The sequence below is a fragment of the Podarcis vaucheri genome (assembly GCF_965113315.1).
Source record: "Podarcis vaucheri genome assembly, chromosome: 11".
Taxonomy (NCBI): domain Eukaryota; kingdom Metazoa; phylum Chordata; class Lepidosauria; order Squamata; family Lacertidae; genus Podarcis; species Podarcis vaucheri.
This window is the reverse complement of record NC_138749.1, coordinates 18,599,842-18,618,288: the sequence shown is the minus strand read 5'-3', so window position 1 is coordinate 18,618,288 and position 18,447 is coordinate 18,599,842. Positions and strand designations below refer to the sequence as shown.

The following is an 18,447-nucleotide window of genomic DNA, read 5'->3' as shown; positions in this document are numbered from 1 at the left end:
GAGCAATTCAGGAAGAGGACAGGTATATTCATTTATACAAATAAACTACTTTCTCTGCTCTGCATGAAGATAGTACCAAGTCTAACTCATTCCTTCCTTCCTGTGCTGCAAAGGAAGGCTCAGCCGCCGCTCTCTGGGCACCTAGAACCCCTACTGTTCCCCCTGCCCTTAACTCTTTCTCTTCTGGATAGAGTAGAATTTCTTCCAGCAGAAAATGTGAGCTTCTTCTAGTGTGCAACTGACACATTTGTGGCTTGGGCTCCTCTAATACCCAACCCTCTCCCTCATTCACTCCCCATTCAAGTCAACTGAGTGTCCGTGTTTACAGCTCCCAAGAACATGGGGACACCCTCCCATCAGATGTCAAGGAAATAAATAAATAAATAAATAACTCTTAGAAGACATCTGAAGGCAGCCCTGTTTAGGGAAGTTTTTAATATTTGATGTTATTAATACAGTGGTACCTCCGGTTACAAACTTAATCCGTTTGTAGCCCAAAACCGCTCATAACATGAGGTGCGCCTTCACTAATGGCGCCTCCTGCTGCTGCCGGCGTGCAACTTCCGCTTGCATCCCAGCGCAAAGTTTGCAACAAGGAGCATTTACTTCCGGGTTAGTGGAGCTCATAACCCGAAGCATTCGTAAGGGGGACGGTACGTGACACGAGGTACCACTGTTGGGAACTGCCCAGAGTGGCTGGGGAAATCCAGCCAGATGGGTGGGGTACGTATGTATGTATGTATGTATGTATGTAAAAGGTAAAGGGGAGTCAGCGTACAGCTTCTGGGTCATGTGGCCAGCATGACTAAGCCGCTTCTGGCGAACCAGAGCAGCGCACAGAAACGCCGTTTACCTTCCCGCCAGAGCAGTACCTATTTATCTGCTTGAACTTTGACGTGCTTTCGAACTGCTAGGTTGGCAGGAGCAGGGACCGAGCAACGGGAGCTCACCCCATCGCGGGGATTCAAACTGCTGACCTTCTGATCAGCAAGTCCTAGGCTCTGTGGTTTAACCCACCGCGCCACCCGTGTCCCCATGTATGTATGTATGTATGTATGTATGTATGTATGTATGTATAAATTTTAATAACAACAACAACAATATTGGGCTAGGGTGCCCAGTTACAAGCGATACCTTCGCCCTGGTTGTCTTTACTTCCAAACTGTGGCAGTTGTGCTGCTGAGTCTGACGTAGTCAGCAACGAGAAAGCAGATGTCTTAAGTCCCTAAAATGGCATGTCTGGACACCACAGTGACATGGGCCATATACATTAGCAATTACAAACCAGCTGGTCTCTCCAGTCAGCCAATAAAACCTCTCAACAGCACCTTTTACATCAGCAATGATGAGCTTGTGGCCCTCCAGTTGATGGACTGCAGCTCCAATCAGCCCCACCCACAAGGCCAAAGGTCAGGCATGATGGGCACTCTAATCCAACTGGCCACAGCATGCCATCCGTGTTTTACATTATCTTGTGAGGGACAGTAATTGTTCTTACGTGGTTAAGAGCACTGCTTCCAGAGTAGACAACAGCTTTAAATCAAACAGATGTGCACAAGAATAATTAATTTAACTAACAGCACTTTAATGTACTGTACTTCATACAACTAACATTTCAATGCTGCTGTTATCTGTCCTAAAGCTGGCTAGAAACTATTTTTTTCAGTCACTCTTCCAACTCCCATTGGCATACAAAACTTCCAAGATTGTAAAATAATTTATTTTAAATGGATTCGTTTTAAAATACTTGTAATGTAAGGCTGGAAAAAATATACCACCATCATTCTGTTCCCAAAATGCATGACTAGTCCATTGAGATGAGTAGGAATGTCCATTATTACCCCTGTGGAATAGACAGACTGTCTGCACATTAAAATATTATGCTAAACCTTTGCCTAGAAATGGACAAACCAAATAACTCAAGTGTGAAGCTCCTTTGGAGCCCATCCTATGCAATTAGCCAACTACAATAAATAAGGTGGGAGTTGAAAAGTTATCCACAATGCTGTGAACATACTGTCACCAGCTTTAAAATGCTCAACGGCTAGGAAAAAAACACCAGCGTATCTGTCTTAGGAATTTTTTTTGCACAACACACTATCCTTTGAACTCTTAGGACCAACAATATGGTCCAATGCATTTTAACTGCATTCAGCAACATTGGGAACTGTAGGTCTTCTATAATGAACTTATATGCCTACAAGAAAAGTTGAGGTCATTTTAATTTGTTTTAGTATTTTAACTTTTGAATGTTTTAAAGTACTGTACGGTTGTGAATTTTTCTTGATCTTAATCTTTTGTAAACTGCTTTGAGGTTTTCTACAATCAAGCGATATATAAATTTTATGAAATAAATATATCTATATACGCTCCATCAAGTATCTGTTTAAAGAAATATCAGGTATTTGCATTTTATTTATTTATCTTCCTTATTTATTAAATTTATGTATCACTTCCCTTCAGGATTTTTTTTGCACTGAGATTTACACAAAGTAAAAACAGAGTAACACCACATACACATGCTGAAAACATATTCAAAAATACAGTACCATAACATAACCACCCCAGCCCCATCTTAGATGGAACACCAAAACAACACAAACAACTGATCGCTGCTGGGGGGGGGGACCAGCTTTGCTTGGCATCAAAACAATGGCAAAGTTCGCACCAAGCAGGCCTCCTTGGGGAGGGAATTTCAAAGAAAGGGGGCCACAACAGAAAAGGCCTGTTCTTTCACCTTGGAGGTGGCATGCAGAGAAGGATCTCAGAGCATTTATCTATGCCACCTCTTACTGGAGCTTAGGACATTTTAAGTGTGTCTTTTTCTGGTTCTAAGTGCAATTTCAAACAGTTGTTCTTGCTGCTGCTGCTTTTATTACTCTGGTTTTAGGAGATAACATCTTGTATGGGTTTTTACTTTACATTGCAAACTGTCTTCAAAACTGAGGCTGAGTCCTGGCCTGTAAGTATTTCAAACTAATAAAAGAGCTATGAAACAAATGTTACCCTATTTGGTACAGATGAGAAAATTCTCTATAAAAGCTTATTATCAGCGGAATGACTTGATATAAGACTGCTTACCAGGTTTTTGCCATTTCTTACAAGTAGTACTATGAATTTGTACCACAGTCATGCAATGACGATGGTGTCCAAGCTACAGACATGGTAAGTCATAGAACAAACATTGGCTATAGCTCATAGTTTGTCTGGAGTGAGACAGACCATGAACCCAAGATCAGACATACAGTGGTACCTTGGGTTACATACGCTTCAGGTTACATACGCTTCAGGTTACAGACTCTGCTAACCCAGAAATATTGCTTCAGGTTAAGAACTTTGCTTCAGGATGAGAACAGAAATTGTGCTCCGGCGGTGCGGCAGCAGCAGAGGGAGGCCCCATTAGCTAAAGTGGTGCTTCAGGTTAAGAACAGTTTCAGGTTAAGTACGGACCTCCAGAATGAATTAAGTACTTAACCCGAGGTACCACTGTACTGTGAAGTCAAGTCATGGCTTAGCACACAGCAGCAACAGGACCAGAGGAGCAGCAAAGCGGTTGTCATCTTCTCTATGGAAGCCTGCATGTTTGCTCATTCATAATATGCCATGGTTTGGCTTAGCTTTGTTCATGCCCTGTTCACTTCAGAATAGACTGCACTGGCAAAGTGCCTTCTGGATAGGCCTGCAAGCACTCAAGCTAGCCCATACAAAGAAAACAACAGAAGCCTGGAATAATAATGTACTCCCCCCCCCAAAAAAAAAAAACCTTTAAAAAAGAAAAGAGGCGAACAAAGGCTTGTTTGGTATGACAGAAAGGAACGCTAGACATCACTTTGGTCAAGCATTTAAAGTAGCCATTAAGCTTCTATTAAACATCAGGTTCATTTGCAGGCCAAAATCGACTGGCTATTTACCAAGCAGTTTTAAAGATTAGGTTTACTGCCTTTGAGCATTTTAAAATTATCTATATTGTCTGGACCCACCCCCCTCTCCCCAGTCTGATAGGGTAAAACTAAACAGCTGTTCAAAGAGTATTTCCTATAATGTTTGAATGTGACACAATAATGTTCTCTTGCATCCCATTTCATGTGCTGAACCCATTAGGATGGTTTATCATTTAATTTAATAAGCCCTGCTGTTTTGCTCATAGATTAAATGCACAGTTCATTGGCTTTCTTCTGCCCTCCCTCTCTTGCACTAAATCTTAATTCTACTTTAGTTATTAAGATTACTTGTGGAAGCCTGAAGAGCTATGTATGGCCCTTGGCTAGTGAGGAACGTCTGCATTTTGTTTGCTTTCTAAATATATCAACATCGTATCAAATTACATGACTGAAAGGTACTGAATGGGTATAGAATTCAACCTTCTAGCTACCCCCAACAAGTCCCTTGGTTCCCAGGTAGAGTGCCCCAAGAATACAAATTCCACAATTCAACAATTATCACAAGTGAAGAAGAGGGGGAAACAAGGTATGTAGCATTAAAGTGTCTACAAAATACTTAGTCCAGTGAATCAGGCAACATATATTGGTAGGCAAGGGTGGGGGGAGAACCTCTCATGTCACTAACAGATCTGATTTTGGGGGTAGGAATGAGCATGGGATTGAGAAATGGTTCATACCAACTGCTAAAGGAATTGTTCTGTAATTCAAATCCAGGATATTCCTTCATCTCTTTATATAAAGCTAGACTTATAATCATCACTATTATCATCATCCAAGCACAACTTGGCTTTCTTAACTTATTTATTTAATCAGTTGCCCCTCTGCTCAAAGGCACCAGCAAAGAGGGACAGTTGGAAAAATTATTGCAAATGCAGTATGATATACAATTCTGCACTTGTACAATCCTACGGTGCAGTGCGAGGCAAGCAGGACAAGAATAAATGTAAAATGCTGAATCTGAGTAACTGTACTTATGCACTCAAACTCACAGATATGCCTGCTAAATGTGATCTAGTTTGCAAGAGCCCTCTGAAGTCCCATGACTGCCCACTATTTGTGGGACTCATGTATTATGCCTGCTGCTTATCTTACTGAAATCATTTATTATTGTTAATTTTTTTTATTGTAAGAGACTATGCAGTTACCAAAACTAGCATGGTACAGTGGTACTTTGGGTTAAGAACTTAATTTGTTCTGGAGGTCTGTTCTTAACCTGAAACTGTTCTTAACCTGAGGTACCACTTCAGCTAATAGGGCCTCCTGCTGGCGCCACACTATTTCTGTTCTCATCCTGAAGCAAAGTTCTTAACCCGAGGTACTATTTCTGGGTTAGCAGAGTCTGTAACCTGAAGTGTCTGTAACCTGAAGCGTCTGTAACCCGAGGTACCACTATATACTCTAGGGTATCCTGATCTTACAGAATCTCAACCATGAATTTAATGATACGCCTATATGCTAAAAACGACATCAATTATAATTATACATACCAAAGTGACAACATAATCCTTTTTCATGTATGAATAAAAGCAACAAATCAAGTAATACACTGAACTCTGGCTTACCGCATCTGTAACATCTATCTCATACACTTTCTTAAATGTCTCGCGCTCAAAAAAGAGAAGTTTTCCATTTCCAACTCCTTTCTTAACAGAAGTACCAGTAACAAGTAGTTTATCATCTGGGCTGAAACAGCAGTCGGTCCTGTTGAAAATAAAGTATAGAACAGATGAATTGGTTTCCTTGAAATCTTATTTATGTATTATGTCAAACTCTGTGTTAAACCCTTAATTATGTATGACAACTAAAATCACAGCTGTGTTCCAATATGCAAAATTGGCAAAACCAGCAAAATGAGATGTCTCGAAAAGATTTCAGCACTGGAAAGGGGGTAAGGTCTAGCATACAACAATCAGAAAATTTCAAAATCTGGCTATCATTATTTAGTAAATAAGTAGGTCAAAATATCCATTTTCAACATCATACCCATCCATTTTACATAACAATACGAACTTGTAAACAGGGCTATTTTCCAATATTGTTTCCCTTCTCTTCTCTCAAAGCAAGGAACCAATGTTCCGAAATGTCAAAGTCCACTCTCAAGACTAAATAGTGCTTTCTTTTTACATTCTTCAAAATTAATCTCAGACTTTGAGATAAGTGCTGTACATGAGTAAAAGCAGGGAGCAAAAACAGCATGCGGAAATCAATTTGCATTACAAGCTTAAAGAGCTCTAGCACAGTAACCCTAGCATACAGTGGAGATGTAATTCTGACTTCCTGAAAAATGCAAGCTGGAAGCCAGTCTTCCTCTCCCAATGTCAATTCCCTTGTCTTTAAAGATGTAGCACAGATTTTGAACCCAGGATGCAAGTTCAATGGCAAACCATAGTTAAGATCAACAAGGGAAAGGGGGAGGGCAGACTCCTGAGGCTGTTTCTTAACTTGCAGGTCAGCTTTGGAAGGAGTGAGAGGTGGGGCTACACTGGACCTAATACAGTGGTACCTTGATTCTCAAACGCCTTGGTACTCAAACAACTTGGAAACCAAACACTGCAAACCCAGCAGTAAGTGTTCTGGTTTGCGAACTTTTTTCAGAAGCCAAACGTGCTCCATTTTGAGTTCCACACTTCTGTTTTGAGTGCCACACTTCCGTCTTGAGTGCCAAACTTCCATTTTGAGTGTTACGCTGAGGTTTTGTTTTTGCGGCTTTTTTGTTTTGATTTTGTGACTGTGTGGAACCCAGTTCATCTACTGATTGATTGATTGATTGAGTGAGTGACTGTAGTACATTGTTTATTGCTTTCATTTTACGGATCACTGTTCTCGTTAGGTAGTAAAATTCATGTTAAATTGCTGTTTTAGGGGTTGTTTTTAAAAGTCTGGAACAGATTAATACATTACTTTCTATGGGAAAGCGCGCCTTGGTTTTGGAATGCTTTGGTTTTGGAATGGACTTCTGGAACAGATTAAGTTTGACAACCAAGGTACCACTGTATCATGTACACACACATATATAGTTTTTAGTTTTCCCTTTAGCAATGAATATAAATCTACACAAAACATATGTTTCCCACTACTTCCCCCCTCCCTTTCTGCGGTTTCTTATTTTTCTATCGTATTCATACTGCACATCCTTTAAATTTATCCTTTAAATTTCTTACTGTTCATGTTTATGTCAACCCTGCTAACGTTTTTAATAATATCATGCACTTTTACATGGACAAATGTATCCCAACCCCAACAAACCCAGGATTACAAGGGAGCTAGTTCCATGACATGTATGTCATACCACTGAGTAGCCACAACAGTAGAACTTAATAAATTAAAAGGAGACTATCAGCAAGAGGAGCAAAATCTGTTCAGTAGGACAGATTCTCTGGATTAATTTCTAATGTAGATTAAGGGGACATTGGGGAGAGGAAGGAGAAGTCCACTATCTCAGGCACAAACAATTAACAGAACTTGGCATCAGTTTTAGGAATAAGAGCATGGGGGAAATCAAAGGCCAACTCCTTAACATTTCTGGGCACCATCAGTCAGAGGTCTAGACAAAATGTCAGACATTCTAAGTAGTAGTAGTGCCCCCTTTTAAACCTGTCAACATAAACTGCCCTTCCTAACTGGATTTACACATGTTGAACAAGCCTTGTGATTGTTCAAACGTGGTCACTACCACAACTTACTACTCAAGTTTTTTTGGTGAGCTGGGCACATGGTGAGGAGAATCTGTTCAACAAGATTGGTTCAACAAGAAGCTGTACTTCATTGAATCAATCTTCACTGACACCAGCATGTAATTCCTTGTATCTTAAATCAGAAAGGTACTTACATTGGGAAGAAGCTAGGTAGACCAACAACTGAATTCAGAGGTGTTTTAAACTTCCTGATGTCCCACGTTTTTAAAGTATCATCACCTATGAAATATAAAATGAAGACTTAATAAGCAATGATGAAGAAAAACACTCTGTTCCTTTACTATAATATTACAAAGGCCAGTGTAGAAACTGCCCCTGCCCCACCAATCTTTCTAATGGTTTTCTCCCAAACTTTTAGAGGAATGGCATTCTTTATTTCTCGCTACCCTCTGCAAAGAGAGAAAGAGAGATCAGTAAAAGCAAAAACAACATTTTTAAAAATCAATTTATCAAAAAATGTCAAATAACAGACATTTATTTGTTGAAGGCAAGTGAGGAAATTGGAGTTTTGAATTCTTTTCAGCCAAAAGTATTGATGATTTCTTACTCTCCACACTGGGATATGTGTCAATCCAGGCATATTGGGAAACCACAGCTTCCTGTTGCAAGTTCAAGCCATAGAGAGCTGTGAGTTCTAGAACTTCCCTGCCCCATCTCTTTTGTATCTATGATAGGGGACTGAATGTGTCTGCTTTCACTTTAAAATTAAATTTAAAGTGAAAGATTTAAAGATTTCCTGGTGGTTTGTTTAAACAATGGTTGATGAGAAAAATACCAGGTTCAAACCATAGTTTCAGAGCCTGGTTTGTTCTTAAAGAACCTGCAGTTTTGACTTCAGATATCTCAGAGACTAATTAGTTTAAAAATGAAAGAAGCAGCCTATAATTTTTACTTATAATGGGAAAACCATGGTTTCCCATTATGTCTGAACCAAGCCACAGACAATCTCCAAATTCTCTATTCTGCTGGGCAGTTCTTCAGTGCCATTAATTCTGAGGTCCCCTGGCTAATGACACAATGGAAGACTGACAGGATTTCTGATAGGAGTACATGGAAATTTTGAATTGCTGGTGAACTTACTATATTTTCAGGAGGCACATAGAAACAACAACTTTTTTAAAAAAGCTAAATGAATTAAGCCTCAAATATCTGAAAGGGCTCCCTTCTTGCATAGAGAAGGGTGGGTAGGATAACGATCCCATCACTGTGGTGGACAATTGCTTAAGGGAAACTGCTTCCCTTCATAGAGCAGGCATTACCCTCACCAGGGTCGCGGGTGGAGCTGTGCTCTAAACCACTGAGCCCCTTGGGTTTGCCGATCGGAAGGTCAGTGGTTTGAATCCGCAGAGGGTGAGCTCCTGCTGCTCTGTGGCAGCTTCTGCCAACCTGATGAGCGCCGCAACCCCATAGTCGCCTTTGACTGGACTTAACCGTCCAGGGGTCCTTTACCTTTATTTTCTTGACTCCAGACAAAAGGTGTCACTTTTGGGGGTTTCCCAAGAATAGGTTGGGGACACAGCTATTAAGGGCACATAACTGTAGAGTTGGACTCTATTGCAATCAGTAGCAATCCTAAATGCAGGACAGCCGAGTCATTGCTCTAGCCAGGTTTTCTTGCTAGCAGAGGCTCTACAGTGCCCTCAGAGCTTGTCCTGATTTGGCAGTTCATGGAAAAAATATTGATTCTGAGATCCCAGAGCCCATGAGCGGGGCAGGGGAATGCAGACTAAGGAAGAAAGGCTCTACATGTGAGGCAAGGGCATGACCAATCCTCTTACTGACCAAGCAACTGAGTATGACAGGATAACAACATGTAACTTATGTCTTAAGATACAATCCTAATAACAATTCGGGTTATGATTTCTAACTGCATCCCACATTGCAACATAAAAGCTAAGTAATTCAGCTTTAAAAAATGTTTGCAGAACAACAGCCTATCTGGCAACTGTTCAAATATGCTTCTCAGAGTAACAAACTGCAATCAAGGCTTCTTTGGCCTTGACGGACTAAACCTTGACACAATCATCTCTCTGGAGGACTTATGGGATGGTTGTTACTAACATTTAACAAATATGTTAGGAAAAGCTTCTTTGTTCTGCATCACATCAAACTGTATACTTTGTTGATTGCGTGTAAACTACTCCAGGAGCCATTCTGGCAGAAAAGTGGGATACAAACACTCTAAATTAATAAATAGTAAAAACTACCAGCCAGGGCTATGGCCATGATACATGATACTTTTAATATAAAGCAACAAGACGTGTAAACTTTGTAAATTTCTATCATGTCAGCAGGAAGATAGGACACCTCACAATTAATCCAGCCTCGCTTTTATGATCAAGCTACTCATTCATTACTGAATCATCTTTTATTACTATGCTGCAAAAAACATATCCAAAGATGCTTTCTAAGACCTATTCTCAGGGTCAGAAGTGGATCTTTAAACATCACTTTCTTGCATTTCTGTCAAGTTACAACCATACTCTCAATGGTAATGAAACTGGGAACATTCATAAGCAATTCTTCTGTTGTTCCTTCTCCCTTGTGTCTGCAGCTGAGCCCTGTCTCAGTTCTCTCATATCGGACAGGCAAACTGCATCGCAGACCAAGGAATATAATCAGGGTTTCACTGCAAGTTCCTATTCCCCCAAACATGATCTCCTCTTTGATCCCTTGCATTTGGGCAGGTGCGCTAATCTAAGACTGACTGCTGAATACACATCTGCTTTCGCTGGTAAAGGTCCAGAGAAATACTTCCATTACCAAAAGCACAAATGCGCTCTCACTTTTTTTATTATTAGTATTAAAAATGACTACAATTATGCTTACCTATCTGAGACAGCGTGATTTTTAAAGCAGCTTTTGAACCTGCACACTAAACACCCAATTTCAAAATGATTTTAGATCAAAGCAAAGCATCTGGGTTAGATCCTAATTTATTTATGAACAGCCACCTGGCTACCTATGACATTCTGGGGATGGTTGAGGATTGCAGCATGGGGGTTTGGAGGGGGGCGGGAATCAACAGAGGTGAAATAAAACAGTCACAATTCTTTAGAAACTATAAATGCAAAATTTGACAGAACATCCATGAAAGTAAATTAATTCGGCACACACTACCTTCAAGATGAATTATGAGCACGTCTTACTGTTCTACCCTGTTGCACAACTGAAGTGTGTGTAATCAGAGACACGGGGTTGTTGCTGAAAATGGCAGCCTGGTGTGGTCTGCCATACCTCATTCCGCAACAAGTAGTTAAACTTTGCTCATGTCCTGAGATCAGACAACACCAGTGCTGCTGGGAAAAGGTTCATCATAATGACAGCTGGACATGAATTTCAAGTTGCAAGCGTGGGGAAGGAGGAACTTAACATGGGTCTTTTGTTTTGGTTGCACCCTGTGTTTCTGGTAACATGTCCTGCCAGGCCCAACATCAGCTTGCTTTGGTACCTGTTAAGGGCCACACAACTGCAGGCAGGGATGTCAGGGAACTGCCATCAGCTTAGAGGCAAGAGGTGGAAGAGCAGTTGTGTTACAGGCAAAGATCCTGCGAAGCAGCTCTTCCTCTGGAGAGGAGGGAAGCCACGCCTCCAGTGGGGAGGGGATGCAGGGCTCAGAGGATGCTAGAAAGAGCCGCAACACTGAGCCTGAGGAAAGCGAGGGGGAGGCAGGTGCCACGCGGAGAGACGGGAGGCGTAGGATGGGGGTCAAAAGACTGCTATGCAGGGAAAAGTTTAAGGACCGCCCACTCCCAGATTCTGCTACCGATTGAGCAGACATGGACTTGAGACGTTCTGCACTGCAAATGTTTTGTACAGATACTAAAGCCTGGAAAAGACTGGTCTTGCCTGTTCGCTCTCGAGCAACCATGCTGGCACCCGACAAGAGGTCTCACTGATGACCCCTGGACCTCCTCTACCACCACTTGGCTGTTTCTGCACAGTTACCTGCCCTTTCTTAGCATGCAAACAGTGATAAGATTGAGGAGATGGTGCACCGGCCTTGTGCTCTCCCTCTTGATAGTTGTGGGGCCCGGGCCCAGGCCCAGGGGGAAAAGACAAATGAATAAGAAATGGTGAACAAGATCCCATCAAAATTTTCAAGCTGCACCAAGTTCCGCTGCACGAGTTAAGCACAAACTTTAGCCTCATTTGTATTCAGCAGCAGACATGGAAGGAAATATGGTCACTTACCTCCCCGACTGGCAAGAACTGTACCATCATAGGAAAATGTCAAGCATGAAGTGTCACTGCCTGGAGCATGTGCCTGCCTGCAGTGGAACTTGGTATGAACCTGTTTGTGAAGAAAATAAAATATTAAAAAGCTTTGCTACTTTTAGACTGTACACACCTGGTTCCTTCAGAACATCAAATGCCCTTTATTGCATTTGCTGGATTAAAAAAAAAAACAGCCAAGCAATGTAAAAATCTTGGGTGAGACGGGGGAACAGAGCTACAGCTGATGTCCATCAATACTTGTCCAACACCTTTTATGTACTTTTAAGTATATTTGGGGTGGGAAGAAGTTGTAACATTTCCAATTATTTAGCTTTACAGTCCAGAAAAAAGTAATGCAACCAAGTGATATTAATACCTGGATATCACTCCCTTTTATGTGAGTTAAAGGCAAGTATGCATGACTAAGATATAAAAACACTTTTTTAAAAAATCAAGAGACATCATTCTCATCCTTCCTACACCAGGTTTATAAGATTTAAGATGACAAAATATATCATCTGTCTTTTTGGATGTATCTTGAAAGCAGCAAAAGACGGGGAAAATTCACATGCCAAACCAAGACCTGCCAAAAAGCCTGGGTTAAGGATTTAGAACAAGTATTTTTGAGTTTGAATGCCATTTGGCTTCAGCAGTATGCAACTTTGGGAATACTTCCTTTGTCTTGAAAAATGATGTTCTCCTAAGCAGTACTAAAATATATTTCAAACAATCAGTCTCATACTAATTAAAAGGTGAACTATTCATTTGCAAACTCATTTTTACTAGACCTCTCATTTAGAAAGGCCTCTGAATTTTTATCTAAGAATAATCACGAACACTTAAATTGAGTTATTAAGAGAGTTAAGATGATCATATCTTGGCTTATTCTTGTTAAGTTTTTTGGCTGCACATGCTTCATTCGCAGTGGGAGCAAGCAAACTTAAAAAGTCTTCCCGTTAACTGTAGTTCCCCATCTCATCTAAACTGGAAAACCATGGTTAACAACTTTGGAATACGTTACAACTTTCAGTTAACTTCAAACCATGGTTTACATCTTGGACACATGGAAGCCCAAATTATCTCATATGCTGGTGGGAGAACCTGAGACAGGTCCATATAGGCTGCACTGTGTGGGATAGAAATACGATAAATTAAAATGAATGATTGTCATTAGTTATCATTGTGTAATGGGTGAAGCTGCAAAGGAGCAGAGGTAGTCAATGTGGTGCCCTCAATATGTTGCTTGACTACAACTCCCATCACACTCTGCTAGAATGGTCAATAGTCAGGGGTGATGGGCATTGTAGTCAAGGAACATCGGGAGAATGCCATGTTGACTACACTGATATAGAAAATTACCAGCTGAGAAGCATGTTATCTGTAAAAGAGACAAGAGAAAATATATTACTGCCCCCAAAAGTCCACCATTTTGCAATATTTGTAAATTCATATCAAAGAAAAAATATGGCTGACTATTGATAGTTAAGCAGCCAAAACTATTTTATGGGAAAATGTTCTCCAAACAGCCGGGTGAAATATCATCTGTGCAGTTTTTTAAAAAATGAAATCCTATGTAAAATATTTGGATGTCTCGTAAAGCGTCTGTATCTCTAAAAAATGATAATGCTAATTGGCCAACATGAAACAATAAATATCATTAATAAAAAATAGAGTTTCTGGAAAGTGTTCAACTGGCCTTTCTTTATTTTTGCACTCTACATGAAAAATGTCCGCACACATAAAAGTAGCGAGTTCTCACCATTCCCTCTCTAAATTATGCTTTTAATCCCCAGTTTAACCTTTTGCTTGGCCATTATTATGGAAATCCAGTCCTATGATATACTGTGGTTTAAATACTTTGAATAAAATGCTTCTCATGGGCATTGCGCCACTGGGCAAGTTCAGATTAGCTTTCCACATACTACACGCAGCAAATTTGGCAAGTCCATTGTCCTATCCAGTGATGAGGAGAATCTGCTCCACTGAATCAAAATCCAGAGAGTGAAGAAGTGGTTAGATTCTCATTTCTACTTGGCAGCAAAATACAGTTATTTCTGCTCTCTTTAAGAATTTGGCTGGCTTGCTGTTTATGAGGAGGTCTCCCTTAGGCTTAAGGCAGGGTAGGACAATCTTCTGAAGGCCACATGCCAGTGGTGGGTGGGGCCAAAGGCAAAAACAGGTGGAGCGATGAATGTAATTTTTACCTTTTACAGTAAATTAGTTTCTACCCAAACTCACAGGTCCTTCTCTGGCCTCCATCCAGACCATAGAATCATAGAATCATAGAATCATAGAGTTGGAAGAGACCACAAGGGCCATCGAGTCCAACCCCCTGCCAAGCAGGAAACACCATCAGAGCACTCCTGACATATGGTTGTCAAGCCTCTGCTTAAAGACCTCCAAAGTAGGAGACTCCACCACACTCCTTGGCAGCAAATTCCACTGTCGAACAGCTCTTACTGTCAGGAAGTTCTTCCGAATGTTTAGGTGGAATCTTCTTTCTTGTAGTTTGGATCCATTGCTCCGTGTCCGCTTCTCTGGAGCAGCAGAAAACAACCTTTCTCCCTCCTCTATGTGACATCCTTTTATATATTTGAACATGGCTATCATATCACCCCTTAACCTCCTCTTCTCCAGGCTAAACATGCCCAGCTCCCTTAGCCGTTCCTCATAAGGCATCGTTTCCAGGCCTTTGACCATTTTGGTTGCCCTCCTCTGGACACGTTCCAGTTTGTCAGTGTCCTTCTTGAATTGTGGTGCCCAGAACTGGACACAGTACTCCAGGTGAGGTCTGACCAGAGCAGAATACAGTGGCACTATTACTTCCCTTGATCTAGATGCTATACTCCTATTGATGCAGCCCAGAATTGCATTGGCTTTTTTAGCTGCTGCGTCACACTGTTGGCTCATGTAAAGTTTGTGGTCAACCAAGACTCCTAGATCCTTTTCACATGTACTGCTCTCAAGCCAGGTGTCACCCATCTTGTATTTGTGCCTCTCATTTTTTTTGCCCAAGTGCAATACTTTACATTTCTCCCTGTTAAAATTCATCTTGTTTGTTTTTGCCTAGTTCTCTAATCTGTCAAGGTCGTTTTGAAGTGTGATCCTGTCCTCTGGGGTGTTAGCCACCCCTCCCAGTTTGGTGTCATCTGCAAATTTGATCAGGATGCCCTTGAGTCCATCATCCAAGTCGTTGATAAAGATGTTGAATAAGACCGGGCCCAAGACAGAACCCTGTGGCACCCCACTAGTCACTCTTCTCCAGGATGAAGAGGAACCATTGATGAGCACCCTTTGGGTTCGGTCAGTCAGCCAGTTACAAATCCACTGAGTGGTAGCATAGTCAAGACCGCATTTTACCAGCTTCTTTACAAGAATATCATGGGGCACCTTGTCAAATGCCTTGCTGAAATCAAGGTAGGCTACATCCACTGCGTTCCCTTCATCTACCAGGCTTGTAATTCTGTCAAAAAACGAGATCAGGTTAGTCTGACATGACTTATTTTTCAGAAATCCATGCTGACTATTGGTGATCACAGCATTCCTTTCTAGGTGCTCACAGACTGTTTGCTTAATGATCTGCTCCAGAATCTTCCCTGCTATTGATGTCAGACTGACTGGGTGGTAATTATTTGGGTCCTCTCTTTCTCCCTTTTTGAAAATAGGGACAACATTTGCCCTCCTCCAGTCTGCCGGGACTTCGCCTGTTCTCCAGGAATTCTCAAAGATGACTGCCAGTGGTTCTGAGATCACATCTGCCAGTTCTTTTAATACTCTTGGATGCAGTTCATCTGGCCCTGGAGACTTGAATACATCTAAACTAGCCAAATATTCTTGTACTATCTCCTTAGTTATTCTGGGCTGTGTTTCCTTTGCTGAATCATTTGCTCCAAATTCTTCAGGTCGGGCATTGTTTTCTTTATCGGAGAAGACTGAGGCAAAGAAGGCATTGAGGAGTTCAGCCCTTTCTGTGTCCCCTGTTTGCATTTCACCATCTTCTCCTCTGAGTGACCCCATTGTTTCTTTGTTCTTCCTTTTGCTACGAACATACCCATAAAAGCCTTTTTTGTTGCTTTTAACCTCTCTAGCAAGCCTGAGTTCATTCTGTGCTTTAGCTTTTCTGACTTTGTGTCTACACGTGCTGGCTATTTGTTTGAATTCCTCTTTGGTGGTTTCCCCCCTTTTCCATTTTTTGTACACATCCTTTTTTAATCTTAATTCAGTTAAAAGTTCTTTAGATAGCCACCCTGGCTTCTTTAGGCACCTTCCATGTTTCCGTCTCATTGGTATTGCCTGACGTTGTGCTTTTAGTATCTCCCTCTTAACAAACTCCCAGCCATCATGAACTCCCTTTCCTTTTAGTATTGTTGTCCATGGGATCTCACCCAGCACTTCCCTAAGTTTTATGAAGTCGGCTTTCTTAAAGTCAAGAAATTGAGTCCTAGTATTCTTGGCTGCTCCTTTCCGCTGTATAGTAAACTTCAGAAGAGCATGATCACTCGCGCCTAATGATCCTTCCACTTCTACCCCACTAACCAGGTCATCAACATTGGTTAGGACCAGATCTAAAATGGCTGTTCCTCTTGTTGCTTCTCCCACTTTCTGGACAATGAAGTTGTCTGCAAGGCCAGTGAGGAATCTGTTTGACCTTAAGCTCTTGGCTGAGTTTGACGTCCAACAAATGTCTGGGTAATTGAAGTCCCCCATTACTACTATCTCCCTTCCTTTTGCATGCTTGGCCATCTGTTCCAGGAAGGCATCATCTATGTCCTCCGTTTGGCTTGGGGATCTATAGTAAACTCCCACAATGAGGTCTCTGTTATTCTTCTCTCCCTTAATTTTGACCCAAATGCTCTCACTTTGGCTTTGAGGATCTAAATCTTGGATCTCTTCACAGGTATACACATCCCTGACATATAACGCCACTCCTCCTCCTTTCTTGTCTGGTCTGTTTCTCTGAAATAGATTGTATCCCCCCATTATTACATTCCAATCGTGGGACTTATCCCACCAGGTTTCAGTGATGCCTATTATGTCATATTTAGTTTGCTGTACCAAGAGCTCAAGCTCATCTTGTTTATTTCCCATGCTTTGTGCATTAGTGTACAGACATTGAAGTCCATTAATCATTCCCCCGTGTCTCTTATTTAAGGATTTTTTCCTCCCACCACTAGGTCCGCGTGCTGTTTGCTCCATTTGGTCTATGACATTTGGATGATCATCTTCATTAATTGATAGACTCCTACCTTCAGGAGCACTGTCTCCCTCCCCCACATTAGTCAGTTTAAAGCCCTCCTGATGAGGTTTCTGAGATTTTTGGCAAAAACATTTCTCCCAACCGTTGTGAGGTGCAGCCCATCACTTGCCAGAAGTCCATCTTCAAGAAACTGCAGTCCGTGATCTAAGAATCCAAACCGTTCCTGTTTACACCATTTGCGGAGCCAGCTGTTCACTTCCACTATTTTCCCCTCTCTCCCTGGGCCACGTCGTTCAACTGGGAGGACAGATGAGATGACAATTTGTGCATTTAGTTGCTTCAATTTCCTGCCGAGAGCCTCATAGTCTCTTTTGATCTTCTGGAGGCTATTGCTTGCAGTGTCATTGGTTCCCACATGAACCAAGAGGAAGGGGTATTTGTCAGTGGGTTTTATGATTCCTTGCAGTCGTTCAGTTACATCTTGGATCTTAGCCCCGGGGAGACAGCACACTTCCCGAGACATCTTGTCAGGCCCACAGATCACTGCTTCTGTTCCCCTCAGTAGGGAATCCCCTATCACCACTACACGCCTCCTCTTGGGTTTGGTCGGGGTTCTTCCGTGAGCTGTCCGTTCCAAGGTCGCCTGCACATTCCCTGAGGACTGACTTTGCTGCCCCTCTTCATATACCTGATCGACTGTAATGAGGGAGAGATCCTCAAATGGAGTCTGCTCTTCGTCTTCCATGCTAGGGGAGAGGACCTCAAAGCGATTGTGTATTTCTAAGCAATCAGAGTGAACCCTGGGCCTCCTACTTCTTTGAGTCACGTTTCTCCATATATCTGGCTCCTGTGTTGGTGAACTAGACTCCTTCTCAGGGGAGTCCCCTGTCTCCTCCTTGGTGGAGACGGTGTGCTCTGTTGCTTCCAAGAAGAGCTCCAGCTCTCTAATTCTTTGGAGCGTAGCTACACGTTCCTCCAGTTGCTGACTGGAGCGTAGCTACACGTTCCTGACAATTGCTGCAGGTAAGCTGCCTGCAACCTTTGGCAAGATGGCAAACATTGTGCAGGAATCGCAGGCGACTGCAGCTGTTCCCTCCCCTTCCATCTTGAGATCGTGTCGTTGGGGTTGGCTACAGAGGTCCTCCATCATAAAAAGCTTGAAGACAGGACAAATAACTTCCCACACACAAAAAAAACACCTAGATCTCCCCAACAAACGTTTGAGACTAGCTCCCCTAAATCTAAAAGATGGATCTAACTGCGCGCAGCCACAAGGAAACACACAGACACAAGAAAACCCTTTTTGCTCCTTCTTCAACTGATGCCCTGCAAACTCTGATAAGCTCCTCCCACAGCTAATCCCCTGCCTCAACAGAAACCCTGCCCCCTCTGACCT

General features: G+C 41.9%; 1 protein-coding gene across 1 annotated transcript in view; it reads right to left on the bottom strand.

The window, feature by feature from the left end:
• WDR70 (WD repeat domain 70) overlaps positions 1-18,447 on the bottom strand; it is a 116,060-nt gene that overhangs the window by 21,211 nt on the left and 76,402 nt on the right. The window contains exons 11-13 of the mRNA XM_082241986.1: positions 11,831-11,930; positions 7,771-7,855; positions 5,504-5,642 (exon numbers count right to left, since the gene is read on the bottom strand). Of these exons, the coding sequence (XP_082098112.1) occupies positions 5,504-5,642; positions 7,771-7,855; positions 11,831-11,930 (324 nt within the window). The remainder of the gene's footprint in view (positions 1-5,503; positions 5,643-7,770; positions 7,856-11,830; positions 11,931-18,447) is intronic.